This window comes from Temnothorax americanus, unplaced genomic scaffold (genome assembly GCF_048541705.1).
Source record: "Temnothorax americanus isolate GAGA-0224 unplaced genomic scaffold, ASM4854170v1 Scaffold2, whole genome shotgun sequence".
Lineage (NCBI taxonomy): Eukaryota > Metazoa > Arthropoda > Insecta > Hymenoptera > Formicidae > Temnothorax > Temnothorax americanus.
In genome coordinates, this window is record NW_027509338.1 from 1 (window position 1) to 20,275 (window position 20,275).

The following is a 20,275-nucleotide window of genomic DNA, read 5'->3' on the forward strand; positions in this document are numbered from 1 at the left end:
ACTAAATGCGCACTCCCCAAGGGAAAAATGCTTTTAAAAAATATCTTTAAATTTTTGGCGCCGACTTAAAAAAATTGAAAGAAATTTTTAAAAGTTTATTTCTACTTTTAAAAAAAAAAAAATTTTAAAAAAACGTTGACCATGGGCATAAAAGAAAAAGAAAATGTGTTTCTTTACATTTTTAAATTGATATAACTGATGCTATAAATCATGATTACATCAACGATGAAGATGGCTACAGCGTGTTTTATGTATAATATATGATTTTTTTTTATTTATGATTAAGGTATCATAAAAAAAAAAACAGAAAAAAGAAAAAAGAAAAAAAGAAAAAAAAGAGCCAAGAGACAGAAAAAAAAGAGAAAAAAAGAGGGAGACAGAGAGACAGAGAGACAGAGAGAGAGGGAGACAGAGAGAGAGATTGATTGATTGATTGATTGGTTTATTTTATGCCATAGTCACAGACTTTAATGAATAATACAAAGATACACATGATATAAACAAGAGCGAAAAATAAAAGACAGAAGAGAAAGAGAGAGAGGGGGGGAGAGCAAAGGGGGAGAGAGTGAGAGAAGGGGAAGAAAGAGAGCGAGAAAGAAAGAATTAGTGAGAATAAGAAAAAATGGCTGCAAAATGCAAAAAGAGATAAAATTAAGACGACAGGATGTGAATTTAAGGGAATAGATTAGGATAAAATTGAATAATAGGACATGAACAAAAATCAGAGAGAATCAGAAAAGATAAAAAAGAATGAGAAAAATAAAGAGAAGACAATGAGCGAAAATGAAGCATTATGGAGTGAAAACAAGTAAAAATAAGAAAGAATGAAAGAAGATAAAGCAGTAAAATGCAGTAAAATTAGAAAAATAATGCAGAATGGATGTGAATCAAGTAAACTATATAAAAATAGTAGAAGGAGACTACATAAAGATAGTGGTGAAAGAAGGTAACTGAGAGTGAATCAAACAAAATAAAACAAAATGAAATAGAAGGAGAGAGCGCAAGTGAATAAGAATGAAAAAATTGAAAAATTACAAGGGAGTCTAAAAAATAAAATAATATGTGATTTATATTTAATAAGAGAGGGAGACGGGTATAGGAGTGGAAGCGGGTGGTTGGCGAGCGCGATAAAGAGCGAAAAAGTAAGGCGTAGAGTGAGATTAGGGGTAGCAGCAGAGAGGAGAGTAGTGGTGGAGGGAAGGGAGAAGTGGCAAAGGCGGTGGAAGTGGAGGCGAGAAGCAAGGAAGAGTAAGAGAGGAGATATTATTTAGTAACGGTGTGTGGTCAGAAAGAGGTTAGGGACACCTTAGAGAGAAATTGAAGTGGCAGGCGGTTGAGAGGTGGCGACATTGTGGGTGAAGAAAGGCTGAGAGGTGGTGACATCTCAGAGAGAAAAAGGGAAGGAGTAGGGTGGCGGTAGATTTGAAGCGAGAGAGGGAGAAAAAGAGACGATAGAATAAATAAGGTAAAAGAAAGGCAGGGGATAAAAAGGAGAGTAGAGGAGATAAATAAGGAAAATGAGGGGAAGGATAAAGCGAAGAAGGAGCTCAAAAAGATGACAAGTAAAAGAGGTAAGGTGGCTAGCACAAGGAGAGAGAGAGAAGTGCGAGTTTATGTAGTGAAGCGAGTATAGATGATTATTAAAAAAAAAAGAGCGGAAGGGGGAAGAGGAGAGAGGAAGAGGCGTTTAGAAGGAGTAGGGAAATGGTGATATCGCCAGAGGGGAAAGAACAGATAATAAGGATAATGAGCAAAATGATGGAGGAAATACGGGAATTAAGGAAAGAACAGAAAGAGCAAGGGGTAGAAAGTAGAAAGCAAGAAAGAGAGAGAAATGATAAGAGATGAGATTAGGAAGATGAGGGCGCATGTGAAAGAGAGAGAGGTGAAATGGCAGAAGGAAAAGGAGGAATTAAAGGAGATAAGAGAGTTGAAAGGAAGATTGGATAGTATAGAGAAGGAGAGAGATGGGAGGAAGGAAAGTGGGAGATAGAAAACAGAGATAAAGCAATGGAAGCGAAGGTAAGAGCTAGAAATGTGGAGAGAGTTACAAGAGAGAGACAGAAGGAGAAACAATGTAGTAATGAAAAAAGTGGAGGTGGAAGAGTGAAGGCTAAAGAAAGCGGTAGAGAAGCTATGGCTAGAGATGAGAAAGGAGGAAGAAATAAAAGAGGTAAAAGAGATAGGAAGAAAGACGGGGCAAGAGAAGAAGATAGTTTTAGTTAGTTTAAAAAATAGAATAAGAAAAAAAGAAGTAATACAGAAAAAGAATGTGTGGAAAGGGAAGATGGAAAGAATAAAGGATGACATGATTTTGAAGGAAAGAAAAATGTAATGGAGCCTGGAGAGGATAACTGAGAAGGAGAGAAAAAATAGGAGGAAAGCTTGGATAAAATACGGAAAGATTTCGATAAAGGGGATGTGGTGGAGTTGGGATGAGGAAAAAAAGTCATGACAGATGGACGAGGAAATGAGAAAAAGGAACAAGAAGAAGGAGGGGGGGAGAAAAAAGAACAGAGAAAGAGAGAAAGAGTGGAAAAGAGGGAGACGGAAAAATGAATAGGGAGGATAGTGAGAAGGGAGGAAAAACGATGGGAGGGTAGGGCGGAGAGAAGAGGGAGAGTAGGAAAAAAGGGAGTATGGTGAGGCTGTGGGGAGGGGGGAAAGGAGTCAGAGAGAGTAAAATGAGAAAAGTAAAAAGGAGTGAAAGAGAGGAAAAACCGGAGTGAAAAAGAGAAAGAGGAAGAAAGGAATTAAGGAGGGAGGAAGAAAGGAAGGAACAGGAAGGAAGCCCAAAGATAGGCTTTTGGAATGTAGCGGGAGTGAAGGAAAAACAGGAAGGGTTTTGGGAAAAGATAAAAAAGTGGGATGTCGTGGGGTTGGTGGAGACGTGGCTGAAACAGGAGGAATGGGAGAAGATAAAGAATAGGGTGCCAAAGAAGTTTAACTGGAGTATACAGGGTGCAAAGAAAGAAAGACTTGGAAGAAAAGGAAGAGTAATAGGTGGAATAATGATGGAAGTCAGAAAAGGGTTAGAAGAGAAAGAAGAATGGGTAGAGGAGAAAGGTTTAATGATTAAAGAAGTAAGATGGAAGAAGGAAAAATGGAGATTGGCAACAGTTTTCGTAAGCGGCAACTTGGACAAGATGATAGGTAAGATAAAATCGGTAAAAGAAGAGGTAGGGAGAAAGGAGAGATGGATAGTGGGGATGATTTCAATGCAAGAACAGTAGAAAAAGGAGCGCTGAAAGATGAAGAAGAGGGAGCTGAAAGAAAATCGAAAGATAAAATGGTAAATAGGTAGAAAAAAAGGCTGATTAAATGGGTGGAAGAGGAAGGGTGGAAAATTATGAACGGAGCAAAGGAGGGAGATGAGGAGGGGAGGTGACTTTTACAGGAGAAAGTGGGGAAACAGTGATCAATTACGCAATAGGAGATAGAAAAGCTTGGGAAAGAGTGACAAGATTAGAGGTGAGGTGTGAGGTAGATTCGGATCACCAATCAATAGCAGTACGGTTGGACAAAGGGGGTGGTGATGAGAGGAGAGGGACAATAGCGGAGGAAGAGAGGTGGGTGGAAAAGACGTACTGGTCAGAAGAGGCAAGAGAGGAGTTTTGAAAAAGGACGGAGGAAGTAGAAATAGGTAGGGGGGCAATAGATAAAGAAGTCGAAAAGTTGACAAAAAGAATTAAGATGGAAGTAAGGGTGAGAAAAGTAAAAAGAGGGGCAGAAAGAAAGGGTGAGATGGAGACTGTAGGAAGAAGAGGGAGGAGATAGAAAAATTATTAAGAGACTGGAAAAGAGGAAGAAAACACAAAGAAGATCATAAGAGAAGAAAAGAGTATAAGGAAAAGTGTGAGGAAAAAGGAAGAAAAAAGAGAAATTTGCTGAAAGACGCAAGAGAGGTGAGAACAGAGAAGCAGGTTTGGGAAGTAATAAACAAGGAAAGGAGAAGAAGGGTAGAAATTAATAAGTCAAAATAAGTCGTTTTATTATCGACCCAACTGGCCAATTGAAAACAAATTGCACAACGTTTCGACCAAATTCCGGTCCTTATCAAGTGCTTTAGGTTACACCGATCCGCATAACAAATTTACATGTATCGTTGACGTGGTGTCCTGACAACGTCAAGATAAACGCAAAACTAAACAAAAGACAAATTAATACATTTAACAATAAAAAACTATACAAAATCGTCATAATATCGCGCTGGTCAAAAACAATATTAATTAACACTGTAAAAATCAGTTAAAAACTTACAATTCTTATGCGTTCCAAAACAAACGGTAAGATCAAAACGTCACAAGCCATGTCGAGGCACAACGTCCGAACAGTAAGACAGTCAAAGCGAAATAAAATTGTCAAACGTAATCCGCGGATAGCAAAAGGTGTTCTGGTGGGAAAAACGAGCAGAACCGAATATACAGGGCCGACTAAGTAATACCAATGACACGGTTATAAATAGATGGCAGGCTCTCAGTATCGTTTTGTAAATTGATTGTGCAATCATGTTTTTTAATGAAAAACATTTCCGATATTTCTCTTTTTTTGAAATGTTTTTCTTTGTATAAAATTTTTGCATGCTGCCACTTGAAATCATGATTGTGTGCAAGACGGTGTTTGCTCACAACCGAATGATTGTCTACATTTTTTCTGATATCACATCGATGTTCTTTGATACGCGTTTCTAAATGCTTTTTTGTCTGGCCAATATATACTGCATCACAATTTGCACAATCAATCTTATAAACTAACTCTGTCTGGCTGAGATTCGGCCAGAAATTAATAAGGAGATAACATTAGAGGAGTGGGATAAATACTTCAGGAAGATGTTAGAAGGAACGGAATACAAGCGAAGGCTAGGAGAAAGAGAGTTGGGAGAGCAGAGGGCGGAGGGGAAAGTGGAGAAAGAGAAGGAGATAAGATATGAAGAAGTAGAGAGAATACTGAAAGGGCTGAAAGAAGGTAAAGCGGCGGGAGAGAACAAGATAGTAAATGAAGTGTAAAGTTATGGGGGAAGTGGTTTAAAAATGGCGTTATGGGAGAGTATATATAGAAAGGAGAGGGTTTACACACTTACACATTTACACACTGAATTATGCGATAGGGAAGCGATAAAAGAGAAAAAAGAAGGTAGTGGCTGCTTTTGTAGATCCAAAGACGGCATTTGATTCAGTGAACAAGAGGGTTTTGGGAAGATGTCTGAAAAAACCAGGGGTGAGTGAATGGTTGGGAAAGAGGATCATGGAAATATACGAGAAAACCAGGAGTGTAGTAAGGGTGGAGGAAAGATACGAAAGGAAATTTTGGACAGCGAGAGGGGTAAACGGAAAAATTAACAGACCCGATCAGGATTTAAACTCGAAACCTTTCGTTTTCTACCTTCGTAGTTTGTTACTGTGTGTTGCTTCACAATTGTTTTACCCCACATAGCAAAATGTTGGCAGTATGCCGACAGCATGCCAGTATATTTATCTCATAATTTCGCAGCAAGATCTTCTTGTGCTGTGTTTTTTATTCTATTCTATTTGATTTTTATTACTTTATAATCCGCTTTATCAATAAGTATGCCAGTTTACGTTGCATCTCAATTTTATATTTAAATATAAAAAACTGCATTATAAGAAAAATAAAAAAAAAGATAAATTTAAATAGCTTCAAGACGTTACAAACATGTAAAATGATCTGATATTATTAATAATATATTTACTATTATTGTTTGAACTGTACAATTAGTAAAAGAAATTTGGGTAAATTTTATTTTTAATAATTGCTTTTGAATGTTTCGTTTTTAACAAATTTTATATATAAAAATCAATAAATGTATGAAGTATGGGTTTTTTCGTCTTTAATTATATAAGTAAATTATGCCCTTATCAACATTAATAAAGTACAGTGTTTAGTTTTCGAGAATTAGAAAGGTGTTGCTTTAGAGGACCTATCGATATTAGCGACTTACCTCTTCACTTCTAATAAAAATATAAAAAATGTATAGTTGTATATTCGTAAAATAAAATTAATGCGCGCGCGTAGCGCGCGCCTGTGTTCTATTCGTGAAATAAAATAAAAGCGCGCGCGTAGCGCGCGCCTGTGTTGTTCTTGTCTTCTTCTAAAAAAGGCATGTCGTAAGTATTGTTGTCACTTTTCCGCGATGACGATTGGTTCTCTTGCTGCGCTTACTTCATTTGCAGCTGTCATTGTATATTTTGACAGTTGTGTGTATCAAGGGTTAATAGTGTAATAGTAATAGCATAATGTTAAAGCTAAATATCGCGCGCGAAGCGCGCGTCTGTAGTGTCTAGTAAGTATTATAAATGTTAAAATCTAATGACTTCTTATTATATATAAATTTTTGACTCAGGTGCGTGTTTTAGACAAATTTGCTATAAAAATATTGTATAACATTAAAATGTATTGAATAATACTTACTTTTTTATGCGAAAGGTGGCCTGGGCCAACCATGGTCCCTCTTTCCTACCAAATGTGGTTTCATTAATTGTTGGAAATTCTATAGCTACCGCTTCTGTAAAAAATTAGCACATAAACTTACGAATGAATAAAAAAACTAAAGTTGACATAAAAGGTACTACAATCTAATAAAGCGAAAAATTTAATTGTGGAATAATATAATCTTACCGATCATTATTTTGGTTATTCGACGTTTTGCCAATTTTAATTTGGTTCCTCTTTGACCTTTCCAGTTAAAAGAACTAGTTAGCTTATCGTCCAGAACCATCCGTAGAATAGAATTTACTTTTTTTTGAAGCGATTGTCCCATTACTCCGGAATGTAGAGCATTGACCTATAATTAAATTGCATATAAATAAAGTTAATTTACAATTTGAGAAAAAAAATTAAATATCTTACCACTTTTGAATGAAAAATTTTATCTTTCTTTAATTTGTGCTCGATTTTTTCTAAATCTGACATTTGTTAAAGGAAATTCATCCAAAACATATACAGCACCGGTAGAAATATTTTCATTTGTACATTTATTCGTCACCGTCTCCGTTTCAAAGAAGCTTTCCAGATTTCTATCTATCTTGCGTAAAATAATTTTACATGCTAACATTTCTTCTGCAAATAATAAAAGAACAACTTGTAGATTTTTTGTAAAAAATGAATTGTGTAAAATCCACTTGATGAAATCTTCACGAATTGATCAATTGATCAAACCCGATACCAAAGCTTTAAAAAAAATATAAGTGTATAAAATATGTTCTTAAGGGTCGACAGGAGTAAGAGTGGAGACCTTTGTCGGCCGGTCGGAAATTACGGATTCGCTTTTCCCAAAGTTTAGCCTAATTAATTAACGAATCTCATTTTACTTATGCTCGTTTTAATCAGTAAGATCAGCCGCAAGCTGGTACAGAGCCGGATTTTGGAAAAAGGATCGAAATAAAATTTATAATAAATGTGGGGAAACGCGCAGCTATATATATATATAGACACGGGTCAGGTTGGGTCAGCTGCGAGTCCGTATTTTACTTATAATAAATTTTTAAGAGCTAAAATGCAAAATCCGGCTCTGTACCAGCTTGCGGCTGATCTTACTGATTAAAATGAGCCTAATTTTAATGAGATTCATTACGTAATTAGGCTAAACTTTGGGACAAACGATTCTCACTAGTAAGAGCAGCTTATGGGGAATTTCCGTGGTAACATACTGACAAGGGCTGTGTTCAGAGGTGCCAATGGTGCTGTTTGCCCGCTGCCTGCGCGCCTGGTGGGGACTGGGGACACGCACACAGCTGACGGAGCCGTGTACGTGTGCGCTGGGCGCTCGGCGGCGACTCGGCGCGGCTCGGTCAGCTTCGGGCGGGTAGAAGAGCGCATACATAAGCATAGCCATATAGCCATAGCCGGTCCGAAAGTCGGCGTATGCGTTCATATGCGCTAGCGCGTCGGCTGACTTGGCTCGTCTGTTATGTCTCGCGTATCCCTTCTGATGTTGATTTATGAATAAAATATATATTATGACATTGCATATGACAATAAAATATCCCTTCCCACACTAGGCATGAAACACTATCGTGTGTCTCTTATTTAAAATTAATGAAACTAATAACAAAAAATGTTAGAAGAATTGATCAATTACATAAATAATATCTAATAAAACTACATTATCTTTATTTTAAAAATAAACTGTATAAAAGAAATAAAAAACAGAAAAAGCGTAAATAATAGAAATCCACTCTTGGCCAATATGTACGCTTTCTTCTAAAAAAAATCATGTAAAAAATAAATTATTGTTAACACAAGAAAAGTGAAATAAAACATTAAATTATATATTGTTTGTTTTAGAAATATTGTTTTGATAGTATAATTCTTTCGCTAATGCAAATACATGTAATATAAAATTTAAAAAAGGAATAATTATTTGTGCAACAATATGATAAATTTATTGTAATATTCGTTCTCAAATAAATGCATGGACAACGTACATATTGTTGCTCAACGGAAACCGCAAGAAAGTGGTGGTCTCTTATTCCGTCAAGAGGAAATGTAAAAATTGTTTTCTTTAATATTAAAGAAAACAATTCTTTACATTTTCTACGAATACAGATAGAACAAAGAAAGAGAGAGATAGAGAGAGACATACACAATTGGTATAAAAATTAAACATAAAAAAATATAAAAGGATAGACAAAAATATACAGGACAGAACATAGAAAAAGAAAAAATATTAAAAAAGTATTAGTTTTAATTTACACGATTTATAATTCACGACACCCAAGCAGCATTTTTCGGTTAACTTTCCGACTAAGGACTACTTTTCTACTAATCACAACGTTGTAAGCGGTTCAAGAAAGTTATAAAATGTAACTTATAATTACTAACGTTTTTTGGACGTTGTCTAAACGTTAAAATTACGACGTGCTTTTTTTATCACTTTCCCAACGTCAAATTCGAAACAGTTTAAGTCCTATTACCCGACGTTAAGATATTTAACGTTCGCCTGACGTTATACTCTGCACTACACTTTTCGAGCAACTTCAATACGTAATTCCCAACGTAAACCAACGTTTTGTTATCAAACGTTGTAAAACGCTAACGTTGTAAAACGTCGCCTGTGGTCATTTCTGACTGACGTTAAGAAATCGCGAGAAATGGTAACAAATTCTGCCTAAATGAATGTACAGCAGATTACTGCTGCATCAAGCGGGCATCGTCGACGGCAATTCGCGGCGTCGTGCGTGAGCTACGAGGACTATGCGACGAATGTTGACGATCCACGGCCGAACCGGTCTATCTCATCTCACGCGGTTATCGTCGCGTCGTCGGGAAACAACGCGCGCGCGCCGCGCGATTCACAGCTCGAGAGCGCGTTCGCTCGGCTGCACGGCTGCCATAACCATGCTCTAGATCACCATATAGATGGTATTGCATAGGTCGGATTTGGTTAAGATATACGACTCATTCGCAAATCTAGTATAGAATTTTTAACTAATTGATACTTTATCGACATGTTAAGTCAGTTTGGCGACCTTGTTAAGACTTTTAGTCAATATAGGTACAATTTTGCCTACAGTGGTATACTACTTAGTTTGGAGAAGTCTGAAAAAGTTAATTATTTTATACGAGAAGACAAATTTTAGTAGAATTTATCGCACCTTTTACTACGTAAAGTTTGATATAGTGTGGAACGCTGACTTCGCCATTTTCATTCCTCAAAGAGGAAGGCAAATAATCCGCCATTTTCCAGTATATTTAGATTTATATTTTTTAACGCACTTTATTAACAATTTAAAGCATTTATATAATATCTATTGTTAAGGTTTTGACAACATATTTATCTTAAAAGTAATTTTGATGAAAAAATATTAAAATCTACACTTTGGAAAATTTTAGTTATTTATTAGAATATTTAGTAAATTGGAATATTTTAGAAAAAATTCGTCTAATTTTGACTTATCATTTCCACATTTATCAATAAAGTGAGTTTTGTTATACAATTTCAGTGCTGGGTTCGTGTATTTATGGCAAAATTACAATAGTATCAAAGACTGCGCAAACTATATTTTTCCTATAAAGCCATTTTATTTGTGCCAAATTGATAAGCACGTATTATGATACATTTATTACACCAATGCCGTCATATGGTTTGAATGGAAGCACGAAAACTACACCTAAAATGTACGTTGTGAAAAAATAACCTCAGGTCTAGCAGAGTGTACAAAATCAAAGTTTACATACCAACGTTAAAACTGGTGGAAAAAATTTAACCTTAATTTAACTTATATAAGTCGGATTCCAACGTTGGTACAACCTAAATTTGATTCCCCAAATTAGTGCAAAAGAGGGTTGAAACGACGTAGCGAAAACGTTGGATACCAACGTTAAGTGTGTTTATCTTAACGTCGGGCGGACGTCAAAATGCTGCTTGGGCAGTTTGTGACAAAATTGCATATATAAAAAACATTCAAAAAATTAGAGGTACATATATGTAAAAAAATATATACAGATACAGACATATGTATAGTGTTACGTCCAACCCCGGGATTAGGATGTGAAAATCTGGGAAGCAAGGAAAAGGTTAGCCAGAGGGGTCGGGGGAAGGGAGGACGCAGCTAGATACTTACAAATGTCGCTCGCAGGTACGCGCTCGGAGACGCGTGGCGCGAGCCGAACGCACTTTTATGACTCAGAAAGGGTCAACGTCTGTAAAGACCTTAGGACGCCTTTCATGAGCGGTGCGATCGTCGGTCTTTTTTCGAGTCAGAGAATTTAATCCCTTTAACTCAGGATCGGACCTCGTGCGATTTCGAGAGGTGGAGGAGTAGGGTTAGAGGTTTTTTAGTTATAAATCTCAATGCAGTTTGAAATTAACATTTAACATAAGCTAAACATTTTATTACAATAAAATATTCTATTACAATAATATAAGCTAGGTGAACAATAAATAAGAATTAAGCAGATAAACTGAATATAAGTGTGAATGTCGGATATGTGTGTAGCGTGTGTAGATTTTTCTCGGGTGGTACATAAGTGCGAAGGTGATTGGGCAAGATTTTTAAGGGAAAACCTATTTGGGAATGGCCATTCTGCCCGCCATTATCACAATTATTTAAGGAATGAAGTTACATAAATTTAGCTAAATGTAAGAGTGCGTGTGGTGTATGTTAAACTAAAATTAAGTCACAATTAAAACAAAATATATGAAGATGTTTGCGGAGTGAGACAAGAATTTATGAATGGAAAATAAGGATACCGCCATTGAAATAAAATTAAATTAGTTGTAGGGGTGCGGTGTGTGTATTAAAACAAATAATTAGTCAAGAGTAATCATCTCGGGAACGACTACTTCCTCGTGGTCGAGAGTCGAGGCGGTCGAGGAGGTCGGGGACGGACTTCGGGAAGAGAAGGGGGAATCGGGAGGTTCTAAGAAGCGGACTGGATCGGGGTTAACGGGGACCACGCGAGGCAGGACCACGCGAAACAGACCCACACGGCAAATAGGGCGATGTTCGACTATTGGGCGGGAGGGTAGGACGACTGGGCGATAGGGCTGAATGGTAGTGGGACAATCCTGGTTCGAACAACCAGGTTCTTTCGTAGAAACTACTAGGGGCGGTGGGATGGCGACTCGCGGAGGACCGGCGTTGAGCCGCTCCCGGGGGAGTTCGACCTTCCGTCGCGCCCGCTTGTTCTGGCGATTTCGATGTCGCCTAATTGTGCGGAGATTCGGTCCTTGAGGGGCCAGGGCTTTCGGGTCCACTAAAAATATTTACTTACTTTTAGTCAATCTCTCTCGGACCCGGTCGGAAGCGAACAAAAGGAAATCGTCGAACTTAGGGGGGGGGAAGGTCAGTGGACAGTCTTGGCCCACGACAACGACGAGACGCCGGGAGCCAAGTCAGGCCTGCCACAACGCCAACGACCGCTGGGAACTCGATGCCTACACTAACCGACCCACGAGCATAAGCTCAGGGAGGTCAGTGGACCAGCTGAGTTCACGACAGCGGCGAGACGCCGGGAGACAAGTCAGGCCCACGACAACGCCAACGACCGCTGGGAACCTGATGTCTACACTGACCGGCCCCAAATATATTGTTACGCCCGTGCTATCCTCGTGTCGCGCGTATATGCGAGTCGCCCGTCATTTGATGTCCCGTCGCGAACCGTCCTTAGTGACGGATGCTTGTTTACTAATATTGATTGCGTGATGCTCAATTAACTATTGATTTTCCTGTTATACCAGATGTTCAGATTTTCTCTGGGACGCGTCTCGTTCGGACGTGTCGTCCCGAGCTCCTCTATTATACCGAGAGTCGTAATAAAGGGCTACTGATTTTCTAAACGAGTCATCTTATTTGTGCGAGAGTGTCGTGACACGCGCCGCGAGTGTGAAAGTGAGTGATTGTGCGGCGAACGCGCGGTCGAGCGCAACATTTTGTGGGCTCGTCCGGGATCGAACGGATCGATCGGACGAGCGAGGATCGGACGAGCGAGGATCGAACGAGCGACGATACGACGGCCATGTCCAGCACCAGGAAGCGGCTGAGGGAAGCAACTCCGCAGTCGGGCGCTACGGAGACGTCAGCGGAAATTGTGACTCTCCAGGCCGTCATAGGAGAGATTCGTTTAATGCGCGAGGAACACGCACGTAGAGAGCGCGTAGCACGTAGAGAGACGTTCCGCCGCCAGGAGGAGGAGCTCTGCCGTCTCCGCGGGATTATCTCCAACACAGAGCTAAGTCACTCTTATAATAGAGTATCTGGGGACTCGGGGACGCGAGTCGCGAGCGGCGCGGGGGCGCAGGTCATACGCGGAAGTATCGCGATCTCGAACGGCGCGGAAGCGCGAGACGCGCACGCGAGTGAGGGAAACGCGATCAGTCAAAGGGCCCGAAAGGGAATTGGCGAGGCAGCAAATTTGGCGCCGGCCGGGGGGAGTGTTGGACGTGCGGAAAAACCGGGCATTTCCGGTCAGAATGCCCTGAGGGAAACGCGATTTAGTTGAGCTTTGTGGGGTGGGCTCAACTTTTGTGAAAAATTCCCCGAAAGTCGGTATTGTTCATTTTGAACATTTCGAATCTAACAATAAGAAAGATTTCTATTATAAAGGTTTATTAAACGAAAAATGCTGTTCTTTCAAGATAGATACGGGCTCCGATGTCTCGATTGTTAATGAAACTTTTATTGGAAAAGAGGTAGAGAGAATTAAAATAGGAAACTGTAATTTAAGATATCCGACTGGAGAAAGAGTTTCTGTAGAATCTAAAGTCTTAATGAAAGTTCAAATTTGTAGATTTTCCGTAGAGATCTTTTTGTTTGTTGCAGAAATTAGCGATCAATGTTTATTAGGAAAGGATTTTCTTGAAAAAGTGAACTTGGAAAATATTTTTGAACCTTTCTTTAATTCCGAATTGAATGAGAAAAAAAATTTTGATTGTTCTCGTGTTGAAACTTCTGTCGAGGTAGACTCTTCTATCTTAAAAGAACTTTTCGAAAATAATTCTGAGAGTCTAAATGAGGCTCAGAAGGAAATGTTTACCGATTTTCTGGAAGATTTCCGGGATGCGTTTTCCGAAACTATTGTTGCAGGAAATTGTGATATTATTGAACATGTGATAAATGTGAGAGATTCTTCCCCTATTAAACAGGTTCCTCGTCGTATTTCTGTCCACATGAGGAAGGAAGTAAATAAAATAATTGAGGATATGTGGAAACAAGGGGTAATTGAGGAGTCACAAAGCCCCTGGATTTCGCCTGTAGTTTTGGTCAGGAAAAAAGACGGTACAATCAGATTCTGTGTGGATTATCGGAAGCTGAATTATTTAACTAAAAAAGATTCTCATCCTATACCCAGAATCGATGACATATTCGACCAATTATCAGGTAACGTTTGGTTCTGTACTCTAGATCTTAAGAGCGGATATTGGCAAATAAAGATTCGTTCCGAGGATAAAGAGAAAACTGCGTTTTCAATTGGAAATGGGTTGTGGCAATTTGTCGTCATGCCCTTTGGCCTCTGCAATGCCCCGGCTACATTTCAACGTCTGATGGAGAAAGTTTTAAGAGATTTATTATCAAAAATTTGCTTGGTTTATCTCGATGATGTAATAATTTGTGGAAAGAGTTTTTCTGAAATGATGGAGAATTTAAAGACGGTACTATTACGATTAAGAAAAGTGGATTTGAAAGTTAATCCAAAGAAATGTACTTTTTTAGAAAGAGTGTAAAATATTTGGGGCATGTAGTTTCGGCGGAGGGCATAGCCACGGATCTCGAAAAAATATCCGCGGTTACGAATTGGTTGGTTCCACATACCAAAACACAATTACGAAGTTTCTTAGGATTTTGCTCATACTATCGTAAATTTGTTAAAGGGTTTTCTTCTTTAGCAAAACCTCTTTACGCTCTTACGGGAAATCAGACTAAATTCATTTGGGGAGAGGAATGTCGAAAAACGTTTGAAGAATTAAAGCGAGTTTTGTTCTCCCCTCCGGTACTTTCCTTTCCTAAAGGGGAGGGAGGATTTGTTTTGGATACCGATGCTTCAAATGTCGGTATTGGCGCGGTGTTATCGCAGAAACAGGAGGGAGAAGAAAGAGTCATAGCTTTTTTTAGTCGGGTTCTCAATAAAGCTGAGAGAAACTATTGCGTTACTCGGCGGGAACTCTTAGCGGCAGTAGACTCAATAAAATTTTTTCGCCACTATCTTTTAGGACGAAAATTTTTAATTCGCACAGATCACGTTTCTTTGAAGTGGCTTATGTCCTTCAGGGATTTAGAGGGACAACTGGCACGCTGGCTGGAAAGACTCCAAGAGTATGAATTTGAGATTGTGCATCGAAAGGGGCTATCACATAAAAATGTTGATGGATTGTCCAGACGCCAATGTGAGAAGTCCGATTGTAATTATTGTGCCAAGATTGAGAAGAAGTCTACGGAGGAATTGAATAAAACGATTGCTCGATTAATTCTACAGAGAGAGAATTTGGAAATTTGGCGAAAGGAACAAGGGGAAGACGAGGGAATAGCTTTTATCCTACGGGGTAAGCAAGCTGGAATCCGTCCTCCGCGTTCTGAGATCCCTGATAGGAATGTTTCTGCCCAAATTTATTGGTCGCATTGGGATGCGCTAATATTAAGAGAAGGAATTCTTTATAAAAGGTGGGAAGCTCCAAGTCTGAAAACAAGCTTTCTTCAGCTTGTTGCTCCTCGAAGTCGGGTCAAGGAAATTCTTGAAGAAGCCCACGATTCTTCTTCAGGTGGGCATTTTGGAATTAATAAAACTTTGGAAAAAGTTCGAAGGCGCTTTTATTGGGCAAATTGTAAGCAGGATATTGAGGATTGGTGCAGGTCATGTGAAGCCTGCGTCTCTAAAAGAGGTCCCTCTGGGAAAGGGAAATCCCCTTTACAAATCTACAATGTTGGGGCACCATTTGCGAGAATTCAGATGGACGTTCTTGGTTCCCTCCCTACAACCAATTCCGGAAACAGATATCTCCTTGTTATTGTAGATTGTTTTACCAAATGGGTGGAAGCATTTCCTCTAAGTAATATAAGAGCTAAAACTGTGGCAGAGATCTTCGTAAATCAATTTGTCTCTAGATATGGAGTTCCCTTGGAAGTGCATACCGATCAAGGAAAGAACTTTGAGTCGAAGTTGTTCGCAGAGTTAATGGATCTTCTTGGGATTAAAAAAACGAGAACTACTGCCTTACATCCTCAGTCGGATGGACAAGTAGAGCGACAACACCAGACTATTACTAACTATCTGGCAAAGTTTGTTTCTGATAGTCAAAAGGATTGGGATCGTTGGATTCCTATGTTTTTGTTAGCTTATAGGTCTTCAAAACATGAGACAACTGGCTTTACTCCTGCGGAATTATGTTTTGCTCGAGATTTACAATTACCCTTGGACTTGTTACAGGGAGGTCCTCCAAGGCTTTATGAGGAGGAGGCGCAGTCAGTGGGAAGCTTCGTTAGAAATTTGAAGTCAAAATTTGAAGAAATTCATTCTATAGTGAGAGAGCGTATGGATGTTAAATCTTCCCGGGTGAAGGCCTGGTTTGATCGTGGAGCTAGGCGTATTCTTTTTGAAGAAGGGCAAAAAGTTTGGTTCTACAATCCTCGCAGAACTAAAGGAAAAGCCCCAAAATTACAAAGCAACTGGGAGGGGCCCTTTTGCATAGTGAAGAAATTGAGCGACGTGGTATATTGCATCCAAAGGTCTCCCAGACATAAAAGGAAAATTGTCCACTCGGACAGGCTAGCTTTATATTCTGAAAGAAAATTGGGTTGAGCAGTTAGAGTAGGTCGGAGCCCGGAGGGTGGGTTATATTTATTGACAATCGTGTTTTTGAAATGAATGGTTAATAAATATTCTGAGGAAATGGGTTCTGGTTTTTCTTTAATGTTTTAATGTTTGGTTTTCCGTTACTGCGTTTAAAGTTCTTTTCCTAGAGGGAGTCAGTGGTGCTCGAAGAGGGGACCTTGGCAGAACATCGGCCGAAGACTCCTCGAAGGAAGTTTTTTTTAAGAAGACTGCCTCGCCCACGGTTTTTGAGCGTGGTTTTCCCGTGGGACGTTGAGCAAATGCTGAGGCAGAGACTCGGGGTGTCTGAAAAGACGTTGGGTCCACGCGAGTTTCCCCCCCCCCTTGTCTGAAGAATTGGGTCGGCGTCGTGGGAAGCCGACAGCGAGGGATACGCCGGGGGAGCGGAGCAGAAGTCGACTTCGGACCGTGGAGGGGGAGCCTGGCCAGCTCGCCCCAAAAGAGGTTCGGGAGGAGACTGGCGTGCGGCTACCGGGGGCCAGGAGAAGCAGAGCCCGGTAACTTGGAGCAGCAGCTCGAGAAGGGCAAGGACTGTTTCGGCGCCCTGGGGCGCACAAAAGAAGCTACCGTTGACTACCCTCCCGGATTGTCTGGGGCGACAATCTTGGAAGAGGGGGGGTAGTGTTACGCCCGTGCTATCCTCGTGTCGCGCGTATATGCGAGTCGCCCGTCATTTGATGTCGCGTCGCGAACCGTCCTTAGTGACGGATGCTTGTTTACTAATATTGATTGCGTGATGCTCAATTAACTATTGATTTTCCTGTTATACCAGATGTTCAGATTTTCTCTGGGACGCGTCTCGTTCGGACGTGTCGTCCCGAGCTCCTCTATTATACCGAGAGTCGTAATAAAGAGCTACTGATTTTCTAAACGAGTCATCTTATTTGTGCGAGAGTGTCGTGACACGCGCCGCGAGTGTGAAAGTGAGTGATTGTGCGGCAAACGCGCGGTCGAGCGCAACAATATAATGAGCTTCCGAGGGTCCGACAATCGATAGACCGTTTAAGAAGGGGGGGGGCAATAACGCGGAAAAAGTAGGATCAAGAAAATTACGGGACTTACTACTTGATGAGTTCAAAAACGAATGGGTTTCTTCTCGGTGTCGCTGGTGAATGAGTCGGAGCGACTGATGTGCTGCTGGATCTTTTGCACAGACTCTAAATGCGAAATCGTGACTCGAAAACGGAAGAGATCACGATTATAATGCCGAAATGCAGACTAAATCTTCAGAGGCTTGAAGAGACTGAGAAGTTTTGAGAGAGCGAGTGTCGCAATCTCGGGGTTTATATAGGAAAATGTAGGGAATGGAAGGGGTGGGTTTCATGTGGGGTGTGTCTGGTTTATTGTTTAAAGAATTTCGGGTTGGCGGGATGTTTCTAATTTTTGTTTAACGGATTTTTTATTGGTTGAGATGTTCCTCACCCAAGAGGTAGATTCTTAAGTTTTCGCCTATCCTGGAAAGCTAGAGACGGTTATCGATTTTTGCGGTTTTTCATTGGTGAGCCCCCTCTTGGCCTTCACTGTCTTATTGGGGGTGTAACCCATCGGTTCTTTCCAGTGACGCATTTGTTTTTCGGCTATCGCCGATTTCTCTTTTATTAGGGTTCCTTACTTATCTCGCGACCCTGTATCTACGTTGACAGACGATCCATACTTCTCAATTTTAAGTGCAGTTTTATTGCAAACAGAAACTTCCGCCACGTGCTCTTAAGATTTCTAAAACCACGTATTAGGTTTCGTTTCTGTTTGTCGGAACATCGCACGGCCAGTTTTGAGTGAGTCGCGCGATATAATACAGATCCCCATCATCCCTCGTCTGAAGTTAAGGCTCCTTTCTGCGCGTTGTGTCGCCGGATTTATAGTTATGAGCCAGACGAGGTTGACAAGAATCTGGTCACCATATCCCCCGTCTGTTAGTAATTTATCATCTGAGAGGTTGCTTTTAGTTGCCCAAGCAAATAGGTAGTTTGATCATAGAAAAAAGGAATGCGAGGAGATCTAACCTCACCCCGATCGATAACCGTCCGTACTTGGCTTGTTTATTCTAATCTTAGGGCTATCTTAGGCGCATAAGGATTTCCCGCGAAAAAGGGATATCGTGGAGTTTGCAGGACGTAACAATAGCATACATACATTAATTATACATCTTAAAATGTTCTCTAGATTACAAAATACAAAACATAACAAATAGAATTATATAATTCTTCTGACTTGAATTATATTAGATTGTCTAAAGTAACCTTTACACTAGAAATACCAAATAATTTTCTACCGTTTCAATTTTTAAAAGTAATGTTACATTAATTATGTTAAAAACATCGAATAATTTTTTTATTATAATCTACATTTTCTACTTTTACAATAAAAAACAGGATATTAAAAAATAGAAACGGTTAAAAATAGCTTTTGGTATTTCTAGTGTTTAATCGGAAAAAAATGCACATGTTTTATTTATTATAGTGTTACGCCCGCTCGCCCGTGCCGAGACGTTCGTTCTCGTGGGCTGAAATTGGCTTCGCTCCGCAGAAGTTTCAAGCCGAAGCGCGTCCCTTGACAACGGGGACGCATAGAATTATTGATTTAATTACCGCCGGTCAGATTGATCTGGTGACTCGAATCGTTCGGTCCGGTTTCCCAGAACTTTCTTGTATTCCGTTCTGAGTTTAAATAAACCCGAGTTCCTTTTTGTATAACGAGAGTGGTTATTTCTGCGAACCCGGAAGTACGCGGACGCGTTCGTGAGTGCGCGCGACACGAATAGCGAACGGAGCGTAACACTTTTTACGAGCCCCCAAAAAGTGTTACGCTCCGTTCGCTATTCGTGTCGCGCGCACTCACGAACGCGTCCGCGTACTTCCGGGATCGCAGAAATAACCACTCTCGTTATACAAAAAGGAACTCGGGTTTATTTAAACTCAGAACGGAATACAAGAAAGTTCTGAGAAACCGGACCGAACGATTCGAGTCACCAGATCAATCTGACGGGCGGTAATTAAATCAATAATTCTATGCGTCCCCGTTGTCAAGGGACGCGCTTCGGCTTGAAACTTCTGCGGAGCGAAGCCAATTTCAGCCCACGAGAACGAACGTCTCGGCACGGGCGAGCGGGCGTAACAATAATACTGAAAATAATAACATATTTATAGCAAAAATATTTCAGAAATCATCCAAACTATTACGACAAGCACAGCCAATTTTTGAAATTAACAAAAAAATATGTTATAATAAAATCAAAATCAATATAAATAATGTTATTAAAAAAAAAACAGATATAAAACTTAATTTATAACCACGGATTACATACACATATATACATATATGTATTTAATAAAATAATAATATATGTATATATATTTCTTCCACATTTTTTACACAATTTAAAATAGAAAAAGTTGTTTGATTTTGCCAAGGAAAACATTCTATAGGAATGTCGTACTTAAAAGTACAATTTTGTGCAAAATTATGTACAGCTGTTTAAAAAAACAACGTTTTAAAGGACTGTCATTCAAAACCCGTTTTTATCTTGAAAAACTAACATGAAATACGTACATTACGTCCGTACATTCAACGTACGTTGAATACCTCGTCAAATAATAATTTATTTTCCTCTTTACCAATGACTATTTTAAACATTTTGTACAATATATTGTAATACAGGCCGTACAGAGCTGTGTTCCGAAATTGACTGCCAGTGCTGAAAATCTGTAATACATGTGACGTGACCTATAGATTTTTAGTACTGGCAGTTTCGGAACACGACCAAGAGTGACATAATTTATATTATATTATTTATTATATTTCTTTATTTGACAAATACATAAAATATATAAATGTAACGTCCAAACATACGTACACACCACCCGTAAAAATGTTATATATTAGTACATTATTTCCGAAAAGTTAGAATTTTGGCACCAGTTTCCAGTAAATCGGTCCATTAATAAATGAGTAGTTCGCAGTAAGTCAGACAGACAAACAGACATTATGA

The 20,275-nt window shown here is 39.6% G+C and overlaps 1 protein-coding gene across 1 annotated transcript; it reads right to left on the reverse strand.

The window, feature by feature from the left end:
- Positions 1-6,429: 6,429 nt before the first annotated feature.
- LOC143896902 (uncharacterized) lies at positions 6,430-7,051 on the reverse strand (the record flags this gene model as incomplete). The annotated part of the gene is made up of 3 exons (XM_077405058.1): positions 6,868-7,051; positions 6,637-6,802; positions 6,430-6,523 (listed from the first exon to the last, which is right to left on the reverse strand). Coding segments are annotated over exons 1-3 (323 nt in total), but the record flags the coding sequence as incomplete, so codon positions are not given.
- Between the last annotated feature and the right edge of the window lie 13,224 nt (positions 7,052-20,275).